This window comes from Puntigrus tetrazona, chromosome 22 (genome assembly GCF_018831695.1).
Source record: "Puntigrus tetrazona isolate hp1 chromosome 22, ASM1883169v1, whole genome shotgun sequence".
In the NCBI taxonomy this organism is placed as follows: Eukaryota; Metazoa; Chordata; class Actinopteri; order Cypriniformes; family Cyprinidae; genus Puntigrus; species Puntigrus tetrazona.
The window spans coordinates 4,267,077-4,288,999 of record NC_056720.1 but is presented as its reverse complement, the minus strand read 5'-3'; the positions used below and the strand labels follow the sequence as shown (position 1 = coordinate 4,288,999).

The window sequence follows — 21,923 nt, the reverse complement described above, 5'->3', positions numbered from 1 at the left end:
CTCAAACTGATCACAGATTACAACCCAGAATAAACACGGGGTGTTTGCCGTCTGCAAAAAGGGACCGGGTAGATGCAGAACTGGTCTCAAAAATAAAAAACAAAACAAAAACTTGTTCTCGTGGGAGACATGTGAACAGCGTCAAGCAGAAGTTCAGACAGACTGACATCAAATGTAATAGTCTAGCAAAACATGCCAAGAAACACGTTGTTTTGACACAGCTTTGTATGCCTGCCGTCGAACTAATTTTAATTGTTTGCCTTACTTTCACTTTCGCTTTCAGTTGACATGTTCTCGCGCGCTCCACTACGGGGCGCTGTTTGCAAAATAAAAAGTGTTTAACCGGTTTTTCTAAGACAAATACATTTTTGCAAGATTTACCTAAATAGGCTTTATGCAATATTTTTATTACTATATGACTATAATTAAATAAAGCAATGCAAATATCAGCCAAAGCTATCAGTTGCTCTGCAGGTAATTGTAACGTCTGGTTATCATCACAGCTTCAGGTCAGTTTTCAGGTATAGCAGGAGCACAGTGCATGTTTCTGCTGCTCATGGCTGCGGTTGTTGGTGTGATTTCTTCATTGGTGTGTAAGCACTTCACACATCAGGAGGAGCCATATTTTTTGGCAAATATGATAATATCTGATAATAGAACATTTTGATGTGGAAAAAGCTGTTAACGTACCTTAAATGATACAAGTTTTAATATACATTGTCAAAATAAAATGTTGTCTAAACTGAAAAAAGATTGCACTTCTGTTAATGAGACACAAAGAGTGGAAACGGTATAACCTACCACTTCACAAAGCATGCAATGATACTTTGAACAAACTAATAAGATGTTTATACAAAGTGTAATTATTAAACATAATATGCAGGTTATGCAGTACTGCACCTGTTTAATGTGTTTCTTTAGCCTGTTTAAAAAAAAAACAATGATTTTATCCCTCCACTGCATGCATTTTGATGGTGCATTTATATAAAAAAAAATCCACAATTCCACAATAAAAACGTTTTTGGGAACATTTTATTCATAAAACATTTTTTACCACCCCTCACCCTCCAAAATACACACGCAACAGCGGTACAAAATCAGAGAAAACTCTCCATTCGCATAAAGCCAATCTTCAGAGAGCAATACAAAATCACGAATCTGAAAAGAAAAACGGGGGGAAACACTTGAAACACATTAACATATTGCATTTGAGTTTGCGCCCTATTGCAGGGCTTGGAATCGAAGACGCGTCTGAATGGTTTTGACAAGTGTCGTCTTCTATGTGACAAGCATAAAAAGTGGAGCAGCGCCACCTTGTGTACCGGAGCACTTCTGATTTACGTTCTTCTCGCACTATATACTCCACCTTCAAACGGTGACTTGTGACTCTTACACCTTAGTGGAATGTTTGATACATTTCAGACATTTTAATTGGTTGCAAAAACGAAAACAAAAAACCTGCTGAACAAGCGGCATTAAAAAAACTTTCCTATGCGGTTATGGGTTAATTTTAGTTTTGTTTTTGAATTCAGAAAGCGGTTATTAGTCACAAAAAAACTGATTCAAAAAATGGAGTGCTTATCGATGTCCTTTACAGAAAGCGTTAATTGTCTCGTGTGCAACTGGAAGAACAATAACAGTGATATTTTAAATAATATTTGAATATCTGAGCAGTAATGTTTGAACTGAATGCATTAACATTCGGAGTTGGTGTTTATTTCGGGGTAGAAAAATCTCATTGAAAAAAAGTTTAGGATTACTTTCAGTTTATAATATACTGAATACATTAAATAGCCCAGTTTACAGTTGTTGTAGATGGTAACAACCTGCGTTGATGAACCTTTTCCTTTTCAGTTTTAAAGTTGCTGGCATATAAACACTTCTTTTGAAAGTTGGCTTTTATTTAAAGAGAACAGAATTGAGATGTATTTTATAACTATATCCAAGATATCACCAAGATATCTCAAATGCTTATACAAAGACAGATTCCTGCCATCCACTGACAGGAAGACATAGAAGTATGACACGGTAAATAAGTTTTTATGTGTACTGTTAAATACCCATTAACTAAATTCTGTTCAATCTATGAATAAAAAGTATGAAATATAGTGCAACTGTATTAGTAAATCCCATACTATCACACAAACTTTGTACAAAATTTGACACACAAAAATAACAATAAAAAAACAAATCTGCAAGAGCTATAATACATAGGAGCTATAAGGCCTTACTTAACAGAGACGTCATGCAGGGTAACCCCTGTTTGTGTGGAGCATTCGTCTTGCAATCCAAACTGTGTCTTTCCAACCTGTCCTGAAATTTCTTCCGATATATTTTTCTCATCCTGCATCAGTCCGTCACTGAATTTTGCATCAGCACGTGTACCTACAAGAAAGTCTGAACGTGTAAACATCCGCAGTGACCAAAGTAACAGTGTCATCTTTGCTGAGTGACCGAATCCCTCTTTCACACACACTATGTTCACTTCACTTTTTAAGCAGCAAAAGAAAGTCTATGATGGTTTCCTGTTTTTATAAAGCCCTTCCCTCAAAAACATGTGCTTAGACTGGTTAGCTGTGTCTTCATGCTAGGTTAGATTATTGTAATGCTTTATTGGGTGGATGTTCTGCTTGTTGGATAAACAAACTTAAGCTGGTCCAAAACTAGAACTAGGATTGCATTGGCTCCCTATCAAACATCGGATATATTGTTATATCTTGGATATATCTTGTTAATTATCTATAAAGCCCTGAATGGTTTAGCTCCTCAATACTTGGTTCCTTGCCGCTGTCGCCTCTGGCTTGCTTAGTTTGGGACACTTAATCTCTAGTATTTGACTCTCTCCCATCCGAGACAGCAAGAAAACACATACCTTGGTTTAAACAAAGGACCAAAACTTCTCTAGAACCCAGAAACTGCATTAGATCATCATCAAAACAATGGCAAAGGACTTGAAATGTTACTTCATTGCATTACTCTATATCATGTCTGCAACCCATATATAGTATGTTTTAAATATTACACATGAAATTTGGTCTGGCATGGTTTGGAAGCTCACGTGACTTAGAGATAAGCATGCTGAGTGCAGAAATAGTCATAAAAAAGACAATACATATTTTTCCGGAACCAACTATGGGCTGAAACGATAACCTGAGTTAAAACCCAACATACAAACTCTTCATTGAGGGGAGACGAGACACAGAAATTGAGACCTGCTCAGATTCTGCAGACTCTTCCAGGATGAGATGGGTTAAATGTATCCTGTTTATACCCTGTTTACAAAATTACAGGAAGGTTAAATTAATGATTGATGGTTCACTAGACCCTTAGTTAGAGTCCAATAGTGATAGCTATTTACTGCCTTAAACTAGATCTTGTTACCTCGCTTAATATTGAGTATTTCTTACTATAAATTGGGTATTAATATCTTCTGCAGAGTTACAGTCAGTTCAGTTGAACACTGGACGACTCATTAGTTCCATCACAGAGTTGAATCTCGCAAAATTCCCCTTTAACTTATTTAACATTTCCTTTTAGGCAAAATTTGTTGAATGTGGAGTTCATGTAAATTTCAGGTTTTGGGTCACTGACCCGGAAAGACTCTAGTTGTGGTCCCTACAAACCGTAATTGTAGGCATTAATCTGCCATAATTTTGAAAGACAACATGTTTTCGTAACTTTGAAGAGAATATTTTATGATCAAACAGCAGCATTACACACTAACATTAAAAAAATTGCAATCAGCCACCCTTTTGACCATAAACAGCCCCAAAAAATGCATATCATCCACAAACATGATTACTGATCAAATTCTTTGCAACTTTAAAGTAGTGAAAAGTAGTGTGATTTTTAAAATTTGTTTTTATTTCTTTATTTCCCTGTCTGGTGTAATACTTACATTTGCCACTTTGTCTTTGTAGTTCATGCTTTTTACAGAGAATCGCAGCAACAGTAGCAACAGCCACGAACAGCAACAGGGTTACACCAACAGTTACTCCTAAGTTTCCAGAATTTTGATCCAGTGCTGATGTTTTCACAGCTGTAATGAACATGGGAATGGTAGTCTGTTAATCTCTTACCAGCAAACATACACTCATTCACTTTCCTATTTTTGAGGCAAACTCATCCTTTCTAATCACCCTTGACCTTCAGCATTTAGATCTGTATAACTCTACGACTTAAGACAGCCACCATTAACTTATCTCCTTTAGAGAACAACCGACTGGTTTGCCTTCTTTCTTTCATTGCAAAAACACTTGAACATTGCTTGTTCAACCAAGTCTTTCTCAACAACCTCCTCGATGACAACCAGTCTGGTTTCAGAAGAGGACATTCGACCGAGACTGGTTTTCTCTCAGTTGTTGAAGCCTTAGACTGGCAAAAGCGGATTCCAAATCTCCAATACTTATTTTGCTGTATCTTCCTGCTGCTTTTGAAATGGTTAACCACAAGATCCTCCTGTAAACCCTATTGGCAAAAGGCATCTCAAGAACCGCACTCCAGTGGTTTGAGTCTTATCTCTCAGATATGTTCATCAAGGAATCTTAGAGAGGTGAGGTGCCCAAACCACAAAATAAAACTACTGGAGTGCCTCAGGGCTCAGTTCTTGGACCACTTCTCTTCTCTGTCTAGATGACATCACCTGGTTCTGTCATTCATAAACATGGCTTTTCATATGACAGCAATGCGGATGACACTCAACTCTACCTCTCCTTCCATCCTGTTGATTTGACAATAGCTGCTCACATTTCAGCTTAACTAATAGACATTTCTTGCTGGATGAAAGACTATCACCTTCAGCTCCGCCAAGACAGAACTGCTTGTGGTTGCAGCAATCCCTTGGTTGTATCAGTTTTAGTTACACATAAAGCACAACTCCTTAAAAACAGTAAAACGGTAAAGCTACATTCTATCATCAATTGTGTGACTTCATTAATCAGACCTCTCTTATGGCTGTGCCTCCAGGTGTTGTGTTTGTTGATTTAACAATCTTGCTATCTTCGCAAACTTTTCCAGTTCTCATTTTTCACATTTTCATTCGGCCACACACCCTTGCCTAAATCAGCAGAAATGTTTGCGGTTACCAGCGGGACAGTTTAACAGTGCTTATATAGCAAACATTGACTAAACTGTGACGTGGTAACTGTTAAAAGTCTGACGTTTAGAGATCCTGAACTGCACTCTACACGTCTTTGGAATTTTTCCCCCTCTGTTCATTCATGCTACATGTTCATTCATCTAATTCAATTAAATTTGTCAATTTACATTCATGCTTCTACTTCTGGCCCAGAGACATTAGTCTGGGCTTCCACTGTGTGGTTTCGGCAATGTTTTCTTTAACATACATTCAATACAAGGAAAAGAGTTTGATGTCACACTATAGCCTACAGATAAAATAAACACGCCTAAATCACACGGCATGTGATGGTTTCATTTTTGTTTTCATGCAGGTGCAGTAAAGAAAAATACTATTTTAAGGCAGTCAGTTAGTATCTCTGCTGCAGCTGTGCGATACCCAGAGCCAATTCTCCTATACACAGAGTAAGCAAGCTCTGTAGCGGATACTGAATGTTAACTTCTTAAAATCCAGTCACCCATTCTACATAAAAATCATGCAAATGATGTAACGTGAATGTCATGGAGTCTCTTGTCTGGGACAAAAAAAAAAATGTAAACTGAGGTGAAAGCATACCAAGCTGCAGAAGAGTGTTTCTCAAGAGCTTCTCATGAACGCATTTCTGTTCACAGAGTAAATGCGTCATCTGGATCAGATTGGTATGACTGGCCCAGAGTAGGCTTATATATCACATTACCATGTTCTGAACACAGTAATATAATACTGCATTCAGACAAAGTACAGCTTTACTTGTTTTGTTCACACATGACCTTTTTTTGGTTATTTAAATAAAGACTGTGGGAAAGGCACTGTTAACACAGACTGTAGTTTCACTTTAATAGCAGTGGTGACTCTTTAAAACCTTTCTCCGAGCTCTTCACAGTCATAGCCAAAGGGGTAGCAGTAAAAATGCTTGTGTTAATTGCATTAAACATTTCAATGTGTCAAACTGAAATAAACAAGTTAATTTTGGTCATCCTAATATACAATCCCCTGCCTTTTTTGGGCATTTTTGTCCCATGTTAACCCTTGTCATGCAAAACAATGTAGCGCTCATTAGCGCTTTTGTGTATAGTGGTGAATGCGGAAACTAATTTTACTTTTTTATAAGCGCAAGCATTTATATATTGAAGTAGCATTTTCACCCAGCCTGTCTGCCATTTTTGAGAATTGCGAAAATTAGAGCGTGATATAATATAATATATCGAACAATGCACCACTGAACCTAATTCCATCATTATCTTTTAATGGCATGTTTTTGGCTAATGGGTGTTACGTCCTGTTAAAAGGGCCCTATTTATGAGCTGTTTGCAGAGAAAGCAGCATTGTTCACTGACAACAGAGTTCAGACAATCATCAACAGTTCTGAAACACTTCTGCAGCACACTGCAATGCTTCTTTAGCAACTTCATGTAAGTATCTTCTGCTTTTCTCCAGTGCAGAGGACACACGGCTCGGAGAACAACTAGCTCCAACAGAGGCAAATTTTTTCTGTATCGCTAAGGGCATCGTATCATGCTACTCTGGCCATTAAAAATGCAGCAGATCTGTGTCTATTCCTGGAACAATTACCCGATTGAACACCGACTTCATCTCCGCCGTCAGATCCACTGGTTCTCACCTCTCCTATTCAAAGAGAGATCAAGTTAGAGAGAAACAATGCTTCATAACAACACGATATGAAACAACGGGCAAACACTGTTGCTTAGTTGCCTGCTATTTTTAGTGGAAGGTAACTATAACCAGTGGTTGGCATACGATAATCATTTACATGAAATGTAATCATTTATATGAAACAGTGACTGAAACATAGCAAATTAGGAAATATATATATATATATATATATATAACTAGCTTCCAAGCTGCTGTTCTGCACTTAAATTAATAATTGACAATAAGAAGTCTGACAAAAGTCATTAAATGAACTATTTACCATTGTCTAAAGTGTCGGTTGCTCCCTCCTTCTTCATCTTTCTCATCATTTGCTTTACGGCAGGATGACCTGAAACGCAAACCAACAGCTGCTTGAACAACTTTTTCAACTAAACATCTCGACTCGACAGCATTGGTCTGTTTTTGTGCATCAACTGAACACAAACACAGCGATTCACCAGTGATGGTGGCACTGAAGATCTCTTCGCTGACTTTGCCCCCGATTACGGCCTCTTGAAGATAAAGTCCAGAGTCTGCGGCTCTGGTGTTCGTGATGGTCAGAGATCCGGTCTGAGGATCCAGCTCCAGTCTGTCTCTGAATCTCTCAGTGCCTTCATTACACTGAACATCCGTGCAGATAAAACTGAGATCTCCACTGATCTGAGCGATGCGCGTGTCATTAAAATACCATCTGATTCTGTCTCGTTGGTTTGTTTTAAGATTTGTGTGTAGAGTGACTGAATCTCCCTCCGTCGCGTTCACCGTGGCTGCTTTAACACCTGGAGAAAAAACATAGACAGCGGAACAGAACACGAAGGAAGCTGGTGAGACTATATAATGGTTTGAATATGCAATACATGAAAACACACAACAAAAAATATGGCTAACATTCGCGCGTGCATGCATTTGCACATTTTAAGCCTTCCCTCGACTTGAGAGTGGCACATCTGAAGCTTGACGGTAGTTGAAAAAAAAATCATCTCACGCATTTTACTCATAAGAGGAAAGCACTCAGCACATACTGTATAGGCGAGGGTTTTTTTCGGGGACTTAACATTCGTTAAGGGTTTCCACCTTTGGATTTACCCAAACAGGTTTGTAAATAAATAATGTTTTACGCTAACTTTAATATATATATATATATATATATATATATATATATATATATTTATATATATATATATATATATTTTTTTTTTTTTTTTTATCAATTAATTGAATGAAGATGGTGGACCTCCCCAAATGCAAAAATACATAGGAATGAGGTCAACTTCTATTGAATCTGAAATGACACATTCTTTTCGAAATGAGAGCTGGCTTTTCAGATTTGAATGTTGAATGCAAAGAAGAAAAAAAAAGTATCATATTTACTGTTCTCTGATTAATAAGGTTCAAGTGCCTGTGTTTTGAGGTATAACGAAGTCACAAGTCATTATTAAAGATCTGTAAACTTGCAGTAAAACGCGCACAACACCCAGCATAGTTTAAATATATGGCAGCCTAAGCAAACTAGATTTTAATGCGCACATTTTACGTTTGTTTGTAACTCTTGTTTATGACATATCAACAATTACTGCAACCGGCAATGCAAGAAAGCTGTCGACGATTCTGTCACTTTCTGCTTTGATTTCACCAGGAAACGATCGGTTGTTAAAACTGGTACAAAACTGCGCGCTCTCTATAATTACGAGCAGAGGAAAGCTAGTGTAGCAAAGACGATGTCTTACCATGCAGAAGCAAAAATAACAAATTCAAGGACTTCATCTTAACCACAGGTTTCGTCCGAATAGAGAAGGGTTTTCTGCAACTGACAACAAAATGTGCGCTGTTTCAAAACAAAACAAACCATATGAAGGCGTGTTTTCCCTGGAGGTGTTTTTTATTTTTATTGGTGCCGTGTATTCGTGCACTTACGGTACTGGCGTTCAAAATACATTACACCTTAGCATATTTGAACTTTTATTTTACGTATTTTTTATGTTTGTAAATACATTAGATGTGCGCATGGATGTTTGCGTTGTACATTCATTATTATAAAAAATATTAAATGTTAATAAACATCCGTGCGTGTGCGTAAACTTTACTTTTTTTGAATTTTTTGAAATACTCGGTCGACATTAACATTTGTTCAAAATGATCGTGAATGTCACTGTATCCAAGTCATTTTAGCGAGCGATATTGTTTGTTTATTCTCATCTGATACATATCATTGGATAGAATGAGCTAACTTGTAAAAAATTATAATTTTGAGTGATTTTCTCTAAAACGGTACAGTAAAAACGGCTTGAAAATGAATGGATAGTAAGGATCGCTATGAACAAATATATACTGTATTTTTTTTTTCAGAATATGAGCCAATCTGTAAAGGAAAACCTCCTTTATTCATATATACATACAAACAAATAGATTAGAAAACATTACTATTAACATTAACACGTTATTTATAAAATAAATAGTCAAATGTAATGTATTTACAAATATTTTTTTTAAAAAAGTTACAATATGCAAAGTATAAAGGAACGAATGCTTGTTTACATGCATTTTGACGCCTCTCGGCACCCGTAAGTGCACGAGTATACGCGCAAACCAAATAAAGCGACTGAGTTCAGTTTTTCAAAGCGCAGCAGATCGGCTTGTATTTGAGGAAAAACCTGAATCAGCAAAAAGCTCTGGTCTTCAGTAACTTTGAGCGATATCTCAGCACAAACCAATTCATAAAAGGTTAAGGAAATCCGCTTGAAATAATTACATGATTGCGTGACAAACGCGCACTCGACATTTAAAATCAAGCTACAGCAACCTAAGCCTGAGTTTAAGAAGAAAGCGACCCTGTTGGCAATTGCCTTCACGTGCCAGGATCAGCTGGTGCCAGATGTCGTTAGAAATGTACTGTAAACAAGCTTATCGCAAGTTATATGGTGGCGTCTGGCTGGCCGCGTTTAGACACGCCCCTGCTTCGAGCTCGTAAACAGGGTTGCCGCGTCTGAGGAAAAAGTCCATCCAATACAGCGATATATCAATCCTTTAACCTGTGGTGGAAAAAACTAATACATACACACGCAGAAGGTTAAAATGTAGACCAGTTTTGGCCCCACACGTAGCTTTCTTCATGCTATACTTCTCTCAAAATGTGATAAAGATTACAAACGCTTCATGTCCTTCCATCTGATACAATTAAATGAATTAAAATGTTGTCTTTCCTGTACTGCATAGCTAGAAAATCAACATACTTTAATTTACAATTCTAACAGTACAAAGTTATAGAGTGGTGGAAGTGTGATATTAATAGTAATAGAATCGTTGAAGGCCATGCACACTCATTAGACCTTTTCATTCCAGCGTTTGAAGTTAAGAAGCACTCTTTGAAACCTCAGAACAAACGCACATGGAATTTGGGGACCGTACACAAGAAGCAAGAGCTTTACAATACAAATAAATAAATGCATTCAGCTAAAGTTGTCACCAAGCCAGCAGAGGGAGCCCTTACCTCTGGGTGATCTGCATTCACTCCCTCTGCAACAACTTCCTGTTCCTGGACTATAAATTCAGAAGCAGGTCACTCACCTGGAGGTTGCATTGTTCGCCTGTTTCATTGTTTGGATTTCTATCGGATTGTTGTTTCCCTGGTTTTGACCCTGCCTGTGTTCTGATTTTCTGATTGTTTGCTGCCTGACCTGACCACTGCCTGTTTTTGGATGTTGTTTTTGCCTCGTCTCCGATACTCCTGTTTGCCCTGTTAGACGCCTGCCTGTTTTGACCATGCCGTTGTTCAATAAAAGCCTGCACATGGATCCGCACGCCTCAGACCCCTCAATTGTGACAAAAGTCATCTGTAGATGTTGATTAGCCAAAATTTTAATACCAGATGTCTATTTTGCATTTTTTTTTGCTCAAAATTACTTCTAGCTCAAAGGATAGGCAAACTCTCCAACTGATTATTTGCAATAATCCTTATTGAAACATCTGGCACTGTAAATTTTGCAATAAATACCACTATGCGAGTCATCATACACTCTGAAAACAATAGGTTAAAAACAGACAGTTTGGTTGGATAAATATAGGGTTAATTTTGGGTAAATATTGGGTTGTTTATTTAATCCGACTTAATAGGCAGACTTATCTCAGCTAATTCATTTGTACTATAAATACTATATTTGTACTGATGTTTTAACTGATGATCTTTAAAACAGTTTTACACGCCAGTCTTTTATTATGGTGACATTTCCATGCTCTGAATGTGATTGGTTGCTTTACCTTTCATTGAAACGGCCTTGTGGGTGGGTCTTGGCCATTTAAAGTGAATAAAGTTCCCACTTCAGCCGTCAGTCTGAAGGTCCGAATAAGATCGTGCCGTAAGAGACGTCATCCCATTCTTTTTTTTGTTTTAGTTTTTCGCGCAGCATTGGTTCTGCAATCGGCTTTCAGTCCGTCCCTTCTAGACATCGGCAATGAGTTATATGGTTTATTCTTAAAGCTGTCCTGTGTAGGAAGGAAGTGAGACAGCACAGCAGCAGGAAAAGACAAAGCCCTTAACCCACAAACCAAACGCATGTCAAAAAAAGACCACTTTCCTGCAAAAGCGGCTGCTCGTCCACACAATAGTTTCTAAAGAACTGACTGGAGTTTTAGTTTGACTGCAGGTTGCTTTTAAAGTTCAAAACAACGGACTGCTTATAAAACCATTTTTACATTCATGAGATTTTAACATTGTCCAATTTGAAACAACGGCAAACTCTTTTTAACGCAGTCTGAAAAGTACCTTTCGAAAACTATCGATGTGGAGTAATGACAGCGTATTCCATTTGACAAAAACATTGTTTTCCATGATTAACAACTTGTAAAGTTTTAATAAGAGTCGGAAGGTTATTGCATAAAGATTTAGAAAGGGTGTGTGTTCATACCGAGGGTCACACTCTGCAGGGGGAGGTTCACACAAGCTCGAGAACAGAGAGCGCTTTTAGATCAGACACAACACCTCTGAAGAAAATGCTTTGCGTGTTCTTTTTGTGCTTTTGGAGTCTGACTGGTGAGTTATAAAATAATATTATGTAACTGATTTGATGCACGGATCAAAACATCCCATATACATAGATAAGAATCTAATTTATTTTGATTTATTATTAATTCGGGAGATACCGTTTAAAACATTGCTCGCACGCCTGATAAGTGTTGATGTCGCCGTGCTTCTCTTCTGGATGTTCTTCGGCTCGCAAATTTACTGCAGCCTTCGTGAGGCTTTAGAATCCGTGACTAAACCTCTCCGCGTTCTTCAGGTGTGTTTGGTGAGTCGGTGTCAGTGATGGAGGGAGATTCGGTCACTTTGTACACTGGTTTTACCGAAATACATCAACAGGACGATATAGTGTGGACATTTGCTGAAATTACTTTGATATCTGAAATCAATAGAGATGTTGGAATCATTAATACATGTAATGATACTGATGAGAGATTCAGAGACAGACTGAAGCTGGATCATCAAACTGGATCTCTGATCATCACTAACATCTCAACTCTACACACTGGAGATTATAAACTACAGATTAGTGGAAAAAGACGGTCATCAAGAACATTCAATGTTTCTGTCTTTGGTGAGTATTTTTTTTTTTAATTATACTGCAAAAAAAGACAACAGACCCCATTATCCACGTTTCTACATATTCTGTCGTATTTTCAGCTCGTCTGCCTGTTCCTGTCATCAGCAGAGACTCTTCACAGTGTTCCTCATCATCATCATCTTCATCATCTTGTTCGTTGTTGTGTTCGGTGGTGAACGTGGGTCACGTGACTCTCTCCTGGTACAAAGGAAACAGTTTATTGTCCAGCATCAGTGTGTCTGATCTCAGCATCAGTCTCTCTCTACCTCTGGAGGTGGAATATCAGGATAAAAACACCTACAGCTGTGTGATCAACAACCCCATCAGAAACCAGACCACACATCTGAACATCAGTCAGCTCTGTCACACGTGTTCAGGTATGTTTATGTTGAAATTAACGTCGATTAACTGAGCTGATTTATCAAGTTATAGATAATGCATAATGCCGATGGTTCATAGTGTTTGATGTGGATTCGATTTGGTCCATTACAGATCATGGTCTACAATTATTATTAAAAGTGTTGATTTCTGCTGCTGCTGGATCTCTTTTGATTGCAGCTGTAGTCGTGACCATCTGGATCTGTAAGAAATGCACAAAAACTGATCAAAAAGGCAAGTTTTATCTTATTAAAAATTTGATTGAATGATTTAATTATTGTTGTGTTATTAGGTTAGGCAATTCCTGTATTTTAGTCATATCAGAATATATGTATAATGACACCAGCAGAGCTCTTCAATCAAACTGCATCGAAACACAGAAATGCAAATTAGCATTATCCAATAATGAAACGTTTTTTCTTCACACTTCGCAAATCTCTCATTGCAGTCATTGTTCATATTATTTCTGTTAATGACACTTTAGTTTTCTCTTCAAATAAGAATACAGTTTACCGAAAAAAGAATGCATTTGTTAGATATCTCACCTGGGTTTCATTTATTATTGACAAATAATGTATTTCTAAATGTAATAAGGGCATGCATACACTGCTTGAAACTTTCTCTGTAAGTGTGTATCAGAGAGAAACAGTTAAATGTCAAATTAATTGAATTACATTTTTAAAATGGCATTTAAAACCCAATAATACAATTTTTAAAATTAATCTGTCATTGCTGTTCAAACAGTAGACACTTGTGAGGAAGGGATCACTTACGCTGAGACAACGTTCTACAAAAGGAAAACACAGAAAGCGGTGAGATTTATGCTCTTAACATGTCTACATCACTTTCTCAAGTAGTTAGATCGGCCTGTGCTTGTGTTTTTGCCTGTGCATTTATAAAAGCCATAGCATCGTCAATCAGAGAAAAAGTGCCTCAAATGTGTTCAGATTGATATACAAAGGCTTTTTATTAAAAGGCGTGCTCAGAGAAAGGCATGTGTCAAGACATGTATTTATTGTCGGGAAGATGCATGAGTCAAAATAAACAAGCGAGGGAGAGACGATGGCGAATGTAATCCATGGGCTGAGACAAAGAGAGATAATCCACGAACAGGAAGCAATACAAAAATGAATCCAAGAGACACAAGCAAGAATCTAAATGCTGGAAAACAGGCTAAGCAAGGCTATTACCAGGTTAGGAAAAACTTGAACATGCTCTGTAAAGTATCAGCTATCAGATAGACGCTAAATAATACTAGATGGTCAGAGCAGACTGAGCGGGTCCTAAATAGCGTGTATGATGGGACATGTAGTCCAGGATATAGTGAAATAGTATGTGTGGTGTAAAAGTCAATTGACAACAATGCTTTCCGCAACATGAGGCATTTTGGCATACATTTCCTGTGACAAACTGTACATACTGCATCGCTTACACAGTCGTATGCAAAGTTATTTCAAGTAAATCGCTGTACAAAATTAACAACTAAAACGAGCATTGGGGGAATAAACATGTATTTTTTTGTGGTCTAAAACAGAAAAATCCAACAGAGAAGTAAACACGACAACATGCCACAGATATGAGATCTGACAAACAAGAACAAGAACTGAAAGAATGAAACTTAGCACACCCAAAAATGAAAATGAGATGTTTATCCTCTTACCCCCCCAGCGCTTTCGAGATTTAAGTGGCTATATCTTTGTTGAACGCAAACAAAGATTTTTACCTCAAGCATCTCGGTCTGTCATAACGCAAGTCAACTGACACACAATCTCTGAGAAATAAAAACGTGCAGACAAATCCAAAATGAAACCCTGTGACATCGATACGTAAAGACTTGAAACGATCAGTTTGTGCAAGAAACTGAACAGTGTAGCCTATGATTCTTCTTCATCTGATACGCCACAATGTCTGACTCATTCACAATATCGGTCACAAGCTGCAAGGTTTAGTTGGGATTCATCTGTACATGTTTTTATATATTTTTTTCTCTCAAACTTTGACTTGCATTATATGACTGACAGACTGCAATGGTTAGAATTAAAACCTTTGTTTTTGCGTTCTACTAAAGAAAGTCACCTACGTCTCGGATGCCCCGGGGGTAAGAAGGCAAACATAAAATGTTGATTTTTGGGTGACCTATCCCTTTAAATGCATTATCAAATGTGGTGATAATGAGATGATTGCTCTGAGCGTCCAACAGCAAGCCAACTATGTTGAGTAAAAGTGTGACAAGCAATGTAGTCAGTGATAAATTTTTGCATAAAACCGCATTTAAAGATAAGAGGTTCCTGAGGATTCTGAGTCCAGGGGTTGGGTTGTCGAGGTCCCCGCCTTCGACTGCTACCCAAACCACAAGGCACCGGCCCCTTACGGTCCCTCCTGCAGGTGGTGGGCCCACGGGAAGATGGCCCCACGCTGCTGTTTCGGGCTGAGCCCTGCCGGGTCCCGTGGGGCAAGACCCGCCACCAGGCGCTCGCATGCTGGCCCCAGCCACAGGCCTGGCTCCATGGCGGGGCCCCGGCTGCACCATACCGGGCGACGTTGCGACTCTATTATGGTTTTTCTCCATAAGGGTGAGGTGGACCGCTCTTTGTCTGGCTTGTCACCTAGGACCTGTTTGCCTTGGGAGACCCTACCAGGAGCATATAGCCCCGGACAACCTAGCTCCTAGGGTCATTCAGGCACTCAAACCCCTCCACCGCGTTAAGGTGGCGATCCTCGGAGGGGTTAAGGTAATACATAATAAAAGGTTTAGTTCCTGCCTCAGGTGGAGGAGTTTAAGTATCTTGGGGTCTCGTTCACGAGTGAGGGAAGAATGGAACGAGAGATTGACAGGCGGATCGGTGCAGCTTCTGCAGCAATGCGGTCACTGTACTGGTCTGTCATGGTGAAGAAGGAGCTGAGCCGCAAGGCGAAGCTCTTGATTTACCGGTCAATCTTCGTTCCTACTCTCACCTATGGTCATAAGCTTTGGGTCATGACCGAAAGGACGAGATCCTGGATACAAGCGGCGAAATGAGTTTCCTCCGTAGGGTGGCTGGGCGCTCCCTTAGAGATAGGGTGAGGAGTTCAGTCACCGGGAGGAGCTCGAGTAGACCCGCTGCTCCTCCACATCGAGAGAGGCCAGCTGAGGTGGCTCGGGCATCTGTTCCGGATGCCTCTCGGACGCCTCCCAAGGGAGGTGTTCCGGGCATGTCCCACCGGGAGGAGGCCCCGGGGAAGACCTAGGACACGCTGGAGGGACTATGTCTCTCGGCTGGCCTGGGAGCGCCTCGGTGTTCCCCCGGGAGAGCTGGAGGAAGTGTCTGGGGAGAGGGGAGTCTGGGCATCCCTGCTTAGACTGTTGCCCCCGCGACCCGGCCCCGGATAAGCGGAGGAAGAAGAAGAAGAAGGTTCCTGAGGAAATATCATTACATGAATACAATTTGTTATGCATTGACACAACTGTCAGAACACTGTTACTGCCACATTTAACCGCAAAACTCCAAAATAACTGATTAAAACATTTATCATGCGATTCTTGTTTTTTTTACAGAAAGTTAAAGAGGAAAATAATGTAGTGTATTCGTCTGTCGCCGTTTGAAGATGATCTTCCATCTACAACATCCAGCTGCCTGATCTTACGTCAGGACCTGCATTTGGTGCATTGAATTATCTCTGCATTTTATTTATCCCCGTAAGTTCCAAAAGCATTAACAAGAAAGACACTAGCCGGAGTTAAAACGTGAGGGTCAATATGCGTATAGATTTAGCCAGGCTAGATGCCATACTGAATTTACCATGAGAGCTAGACTAACAGCTTTTTTTTAAATTAAGTATTTGTTTTCGTCTCTCCACGTTGTACGCTTTTCACTATATGTCAGTGGTACTAACAGTATTGTCTTCCAATGAAACTATTGTCACGTTAAAAGCTGCTAACAGGAGAATTTGTCTCATTTGTTACTTGATCAGGTATATATGCTATATGTTACACTTGTTTGTTTATTTATTAATTCATTCACATTTGTAATGTGATATAACGCTGCAGTCTTTTTAATGGGACTAACAAGGAATCTATGGTAAACCTCTGTATCTTTTAGTAAAAAAACATAATTCAGAATAAAAGTGCATCAGTTGAAGGGAAACATAATGTCACCATGTTTGTTTCAAATAACACATATAGTGAACTCTGCTCTGCTCTGTAGTCATTTATTCGCACCCATACACAGATGAAGTTCAATAGGCTGGGTGGAAAATCAACAGGATGTTTGTGGTTGATCTCAGTTTGTAAGTGCGCATCTCTGTCAGCATATTGTATGAAGTGGTTTTGGTTTTTTTTCATCCTGGTTATGTAAAGTTCACATTTTGCTTTTGCTGTGAAATGAAGTCAAATAAAGTCAAAGAAAAGAAAATCTGAATGTCATCCAGTAAATGAAACGATACACATTCGAATTTCTGCTTTCTGTTTTGTCACTTTTGCATAATAACAATCACCATAAAATGGTGGTAAAACAAAACCACATGAAGAATCCAGTAGCTTTGCCACAAGCAGAAGTAGGTACAGATTTATGGATTTTGATTTGTGATATTTACTTCTAAAACTACAGTTTTAAAAATACAGTTAGATATTTTACAGTTTTCCTATAGTACAGGAACAACTTAACCTATTAACGTTTTTTTTAAAAATTGTTAACATCTTGATTCAGTGTTTAAATGAATGAAACATTAAATCCAAAGTTAATTTAAGTTAATAAATTAATTTTAAGATGAATAAGTCTCAGATGGAAGCATGAAGTCATAAGGAACCTATAACTATGATGCTGTTTTAGTTAAGGTTTCTCAAACAGTCAACAGATGGCATCAACTATCAGTTAAATCAATATAATAAAAGTGTTGACCACGTAAATTATAATTTCTCTGCAAATAGTGCATTCTGACAGCATAAATGACCTGAAAACATTAGCTTACCTTTTCTACATTTAATAAAGTGATTTTTATCTTTTTCATGGCACCAAGTGACATAATTTTGTATTACGGAGTACTATGTCAAAACAAATGCTTCAATTTGTGCTGGTGAATATCTAATAGCCTTCAAAACCTTGCCGTTCAACCTGCGGAGATGTCGTCTTCTATTTAATACTCATATTCCTAGCGATAAGCTCTTTTTATTGCGCAGATATTACAAACTAGTCAGTGCGTATCAAAGGCGAAGGCTGTAGGTTGCTTCAAAGGTATTGAAAGTATAACGTACGACAATGCAACAATTGTCACAGTGTGGTTCAGGGAGAAGGAGGACTCAACGAGGATATAACATCAACAACTTTTAACCTTCTACACACAAACAAGTAATACTTCTGCATGTAGAATAACCACACTTTACTAGGATGAAGACTATGATATATGCTGTGATGAAGACCAGACCAGAAACACTGAGCAAACAGGAACTTGTATTTGGAAGAAATAATGATATAATTGGCTGAACACACCTGAACACGATGACATAATTAACTACACCTGAAGACAATGAGATGATCAACAAAGTAGGTCACACCAAACACATGAAAACAAAAGCCAACGTTTTTTTTTTCCAACTTTCACTTGTAACGGAATAATATTTGACCAGTAGTTTACTACTAATCATTCTTAAAACTCTGCAGTTCTATTCGTGGCTAATTTATTATTTTAATAGTTTCTCTAAAAGGGAAGTACGGAAATGAAGGAAAATGGCACGATGTCCGTTTGTGGGCAGAATTCGAAAAAGATAGATAACGTGGCAACCTTAAAGTTTTAAGCAAAGCAAGCCATAACCAGAGTGCTTGAGGTTTGTCCAGAAGGACAACGCATCTTTAGCGTTACGCTTCCGTGTCAAAACAATTGCATGCTATTTATTTATTATTTATTCCTCACAAGTGTGCCGCTTTCGGTGCCGTGATTGCTTTTTTTTTTTTTACCTTCTAACGCTAACAGGTGGCGCCTTTTTATTAGAGGAATCAATATCATGTTTGTGAAAATGAACGGTTTGAAGGAGAAGATATTATTGAATTGATGTACACGTCTTACAGACTTTCTCTGTAAGTGTGTATGAGAGAGAAACAGTTAAATGTCAAATTAATTGAATTACATTTTTAATCTGTCATTGCTGTTCAAACAGTAGACACTTGTGAGGAAGGGATCACTTACGCTGAGACAACGTTCTACAAAAGGAAAACACAAAAAGCGGTGAGATTTATGCTCATAACATGTCTACATCACTTCAAGTAGTTAGATCGGCCTGTGCTTGTTTTGTTTTTTTTTTGCCTGTGCATTTATAAAAGCCATAGCATCGTCAATCAGAGAAAAAGTGCCTCAAATGTCAAAATGCCCTTGCCTGTTTAAAATGTTATGGAAGGAATGCAGGACGTGTTCAGATTGCTATACAAGGCTTTTTATTAAAAGTCGTGCTCAGAGAAAGGCATGTGTCAAGACATGTATTTATTGTCGGGAAGATGCATGAGTCAAAATAAACAAGCGAGGAGAGACTATGGCGAATGTAATCCATGGGCCGAGACAAGAGAGATAATCCACGAACAGGAAGCAATACAAAAATGAATCCAAGCAAGAATCTAAATGCTGGAAAACAGGCTAAGCAAGGCTATTACCAGGTTAGGAAAAACTTGAACATGCTCTGTAAAGTATCAGCTATCAGATAGACGCTAAATAATACTAGATGGTCAGAGCAGACTGAGCGGGTCCTAAATAGCGTGTATGATGGGACATGTAGTCCAGGATATAGTGAAATAGTATGTGTGGTGTAAAAGTCAATTGACAACAATGCTTTCCGCAACATGAGGCATTTTGGCATACATTTCCTGTGACAAACTGTACATACTGCATCGCTTACACAGTCGTGCGCAAGTTATTTCGTTAAATCGCTGTACAAAATTAACACATTTTAGTGTAATAAATAACTAAAACGAGCATTGGGGGGAATAAACATGTATTTTTTTTGTGGTCTAAAACAGAAAAATCCAACAGAGAAGTAAACACGACAACATGCCACAGATATGAGATCTGACAAACAAGAACAAGAACTGAAAGAATGAAACTTAGCACACCCAAAAATGAAAATGAGATGTTTATCCTCTTACCCCCCCAGCGCTTTCGAGATTTAAGTGGCTATATCTTTGTTGAATGCAAACAAAGATTTTTACCTCAAGCGTCTCTGTCTGTCATAACGCAAGTCAACTGACACACAATCTCTGAGAAATAAAAACGTGCAGACAAATCCAAAATGAAACCCTGTGACATCGATACGTAAAGACTTGAAACGATCAGTTTGTGCAAGAAACTGAACAGTGTAGCCTATGATTCTTCTTCATCTGATACGCCACAATGTCTGACTCATTCACAATATCGGTCACAAGCTGCAAGGTTTAGTTGGGATTCATCTGTACATATTTTTTTCTTCTCAAACTTTGACTTGCATTATATGACTGACAGACTGCAATGGTTAGAATTAAAAACCTTTGTTTTTGCGTTCTACTAAAGAAAGTCACCTACGTCTCGGATGCCCCGGGGGTAAGAAGGCAAACATAAAATGTTGATTTTTGGGTGACCTATCCCTTTAAATGCATTATCAAATGTGGTGATAATGAGATGATTGCTCTGAGCGTCCAACAGCAAGCCAACTATGTTGAGTAAAAGTGTGACAAGCAATGTAGTCAGTGATAAATTTTTGCATAAAACCGCATTTAAAGATAAGAGGTTCCTGAGGATTCTGAGTCCAGGGGTTGGGTTGTCGACTGCTGCCCAAACCACAAGGCACCGGCCCCTTACGGTCCCTCCTGCAGGTAGTGGGCCCACCGGAAGATGGCCCCACGTCGCTGTTTCGGGCTGAGCCCGGCCGGGTCCCGTGGGGCAAGACCCGGCCACCAGGCGCTCGCATGCTGGCCCCAGCCACAGGCCTGGCTCCATGGCGGGGCCCCGGCTGCACCATACCGGGCGACGTTGCGACTCTATTATGGTTTTTCTCCATAAGGGTGAGGTGGACCGCTCTTTGTCTGGCTTGTCACCTAGGACCTGTTTGCCTTGGGAGACCCTACCAGGAGCATATAGCCCCGGACAACCTAGCTCCTAGGGTCATTCAGGCACTCAAACCCCTCCACCGCGTTAAGGTGGCGATCCTCGGAGGGGTTAAGGTAATACATAATAAAGGTTTAGTTCCTGCCTCAGGTGGAGGAGTTTAAGTATCTTGGGGTCTTGTTCACGAGTGAGGGAAGGATGGAACGAGAGATCGACAGACGGATCAGTGCTGCTTCTGCAGTAATGCGGTCACTGTACTGGTCTGTCATGGTGAAGAAGGAGCTGAGCCGCAAGGCGAAGCTCTTGATTTACCGGTCAATCTTCGTTCCTACTCTCACCTATGGTCATAAGCTTTGGGTCATGACCGAAAGGACGAGATCCTGGATACAAGCGGCCGAAATGAGTTTCCTCCGTAGGGTGGCTGGGCGCTCCCTTAGAGATAGGGTGAGGAGTTCAGTCACTCGGGAGGAGCTCGGAGTAGACCCGCTGCTCCTCCACATCGAGAGAGGCCAGCTGAGGTGGCTCGGGCATCTGTTCCGGATGCCTCTCGGACGCCTCCCAAGGGAGGTGTTCCGGGCATGTCCCACCGGGAGGAGGCCCCGGGGAAGACCTAGGACACGCTGGAGGGACTATGTCTCTCGGCTGGCCTGGGAGCGCCTCGGTGTTCCCCCGGGAGAGCTGGAGGAAGTGTCTGGGGAGAGGGGAGTCTGGGCATCCCTGCTTAGACTGTTGCCCCCGCGACCCGGCCCCGGATAAGCGGAGGAAGAAGAAGAAGGTTCCTGAGGAAATATCATTACATGAATACAATTTGTTATGCATTGACACAACTGTCAGAACACTGTTACTGCCACATTTAACCGCAAAACTCCAAAATAACTGATTAAAACATTTATCATGCGATTCTTGTTTTTTTTTTACAGAAAGTTAAAGAGGAAAATAATGTAGTGTATTCGTCTGTCGCCGTTTGAAGATGATCTTCCATCTACAACATCCAGCTGCCTGATCTTACGTCAGGACCTGCATTTGGTGCATTGAATTATCTCTGCATTTTATTTATCCCCGTAAGTTCCAAAAGCATTAACAAGAAAGACACTAGCCGAAGTTAAAACGTGAGGGTCAATATGCGTATAGATTTAGCCAGG

The 21,923-nt window shown here is 39.5% G+C and overlaps 2 protein-coding genes across 10 annotated transcripts; one reads left to right on the top strand and one right to left on the bottom strand.

Moving 5' to 3' along the window:
• Nucleotides 1-1,014: 1,014 nt before the first annotated feature.
• Nucleotides 1,015-8,677, bottom strand: LOC122327509. Of its 2 annotated transcripts, none has more exons than XM_043222926.1 (6): nt 8,497-8,677; nt 7,228-7,548; nt 7,050-7,118; nt 6,689-6,742; nt 3,899-4,039; nt 1,015-2,385 (listed from the first exon to the last, which is right to left on the bottom strand). In XM_043222926.1, the coding sequence occupies exons 1-6, from the start codon at nt 8,531-8,533 to the stop codon at nt 2,228-2,230; spliced, it is 780 nt and encodes a 259-aa protein (XP_043078861.1). In that variant the 5' UTR covers nt 8,534-8,677; the 3' UTR covers nt 1,015-2,227. The 2 variants fall into 2 exon arrangements, with proteins under 2 accessions (XP_043078861.1, XP_043078862.1); XM_043222927.1 differs by having other exon boundaries at nt 6,689-6,739.
• On the top strand, nt 7,468-16,449 carry LOC122327462 (SLAM family member 5-like). 8 transcript variants are annotated; one of them, XM_043222847.1, is made up of 7 exons: nt 7,468-7,593; nt 10,109-11,795; nt 12,043-12,357; nt 12,444-12,740; nt 12,856-12,975; nt 13,486-13,553; nt 16,277-16,449. In XM_043222847.1, exons 2-7 carry the CDS (start codon nt 11,756-11,758, stop codon nt 16,322-16,324), a joined length of 888 nt encoding a protein of 295 aa, XP_043078782.1. In that variant the 5' UTR covers nt 7,468-7,593; nt 10,109-11,755; the 3' UTR covers nt 16,325-16,449. The 8 variants fall into 8 exon arrangements, with proteins under 8 accessions (XP_043078782.1, XP_043078787.1, XP_043078786.1 ...); XM_043222852.1 differs by having other exon boundaries at nt 7,556-7,863; nt 12,922-12,975; nt 13,489-13,553; XM_043222851.1 differs by having other exon boundaries at nt 7,556-7,863; nt 12,922-12,975.
• Nucleotides 16,450-21,923: the final 5,474 nt, after the last annotated feature.

Coding starts and splice junctions, on each gene's coding strand:
- LOC122327509 (XM_043222926.1), bottom strand. CDS start 8,533: ATGAAGTCCTTGAATTTGTTATTTTTGCTTCTGCATG. Junction 7,549..8,496: donor GTTATTTTTGCTTCTGCATG/GTAAGACATCGT, acceptor TTTTTTCTCCAG/GTGTTAAAGCAGCCACGGTG. Junction 6,743..7,049: donor AACCGACACTTTAGACAATG/GTAAATAGTTCA, acceptor CTCTTTGAATAG/GAGAGGTGAGAACCAGTGGA.
- LOC122327462 (XM_043222847.1), top strand. CDS start 11,756: ATGCTTTGCGTGTTCTTTTTGTGCTTTTGGAGTCTGACTG. Junction 12,741..12,855: donor GCTCTGTCACACGTGTTCAG/GTATGTTTATGT, acceptor GGTCCATTACAG/ATCATGGTCTACAATTATTA. Junction 13,554..16,276: donor AAAGGAAAACACAGAAAGCG/GTGAGATTTATG, acceptor TTTTTTTTACAG/AAAGTTAAAGAGGAAAATAA.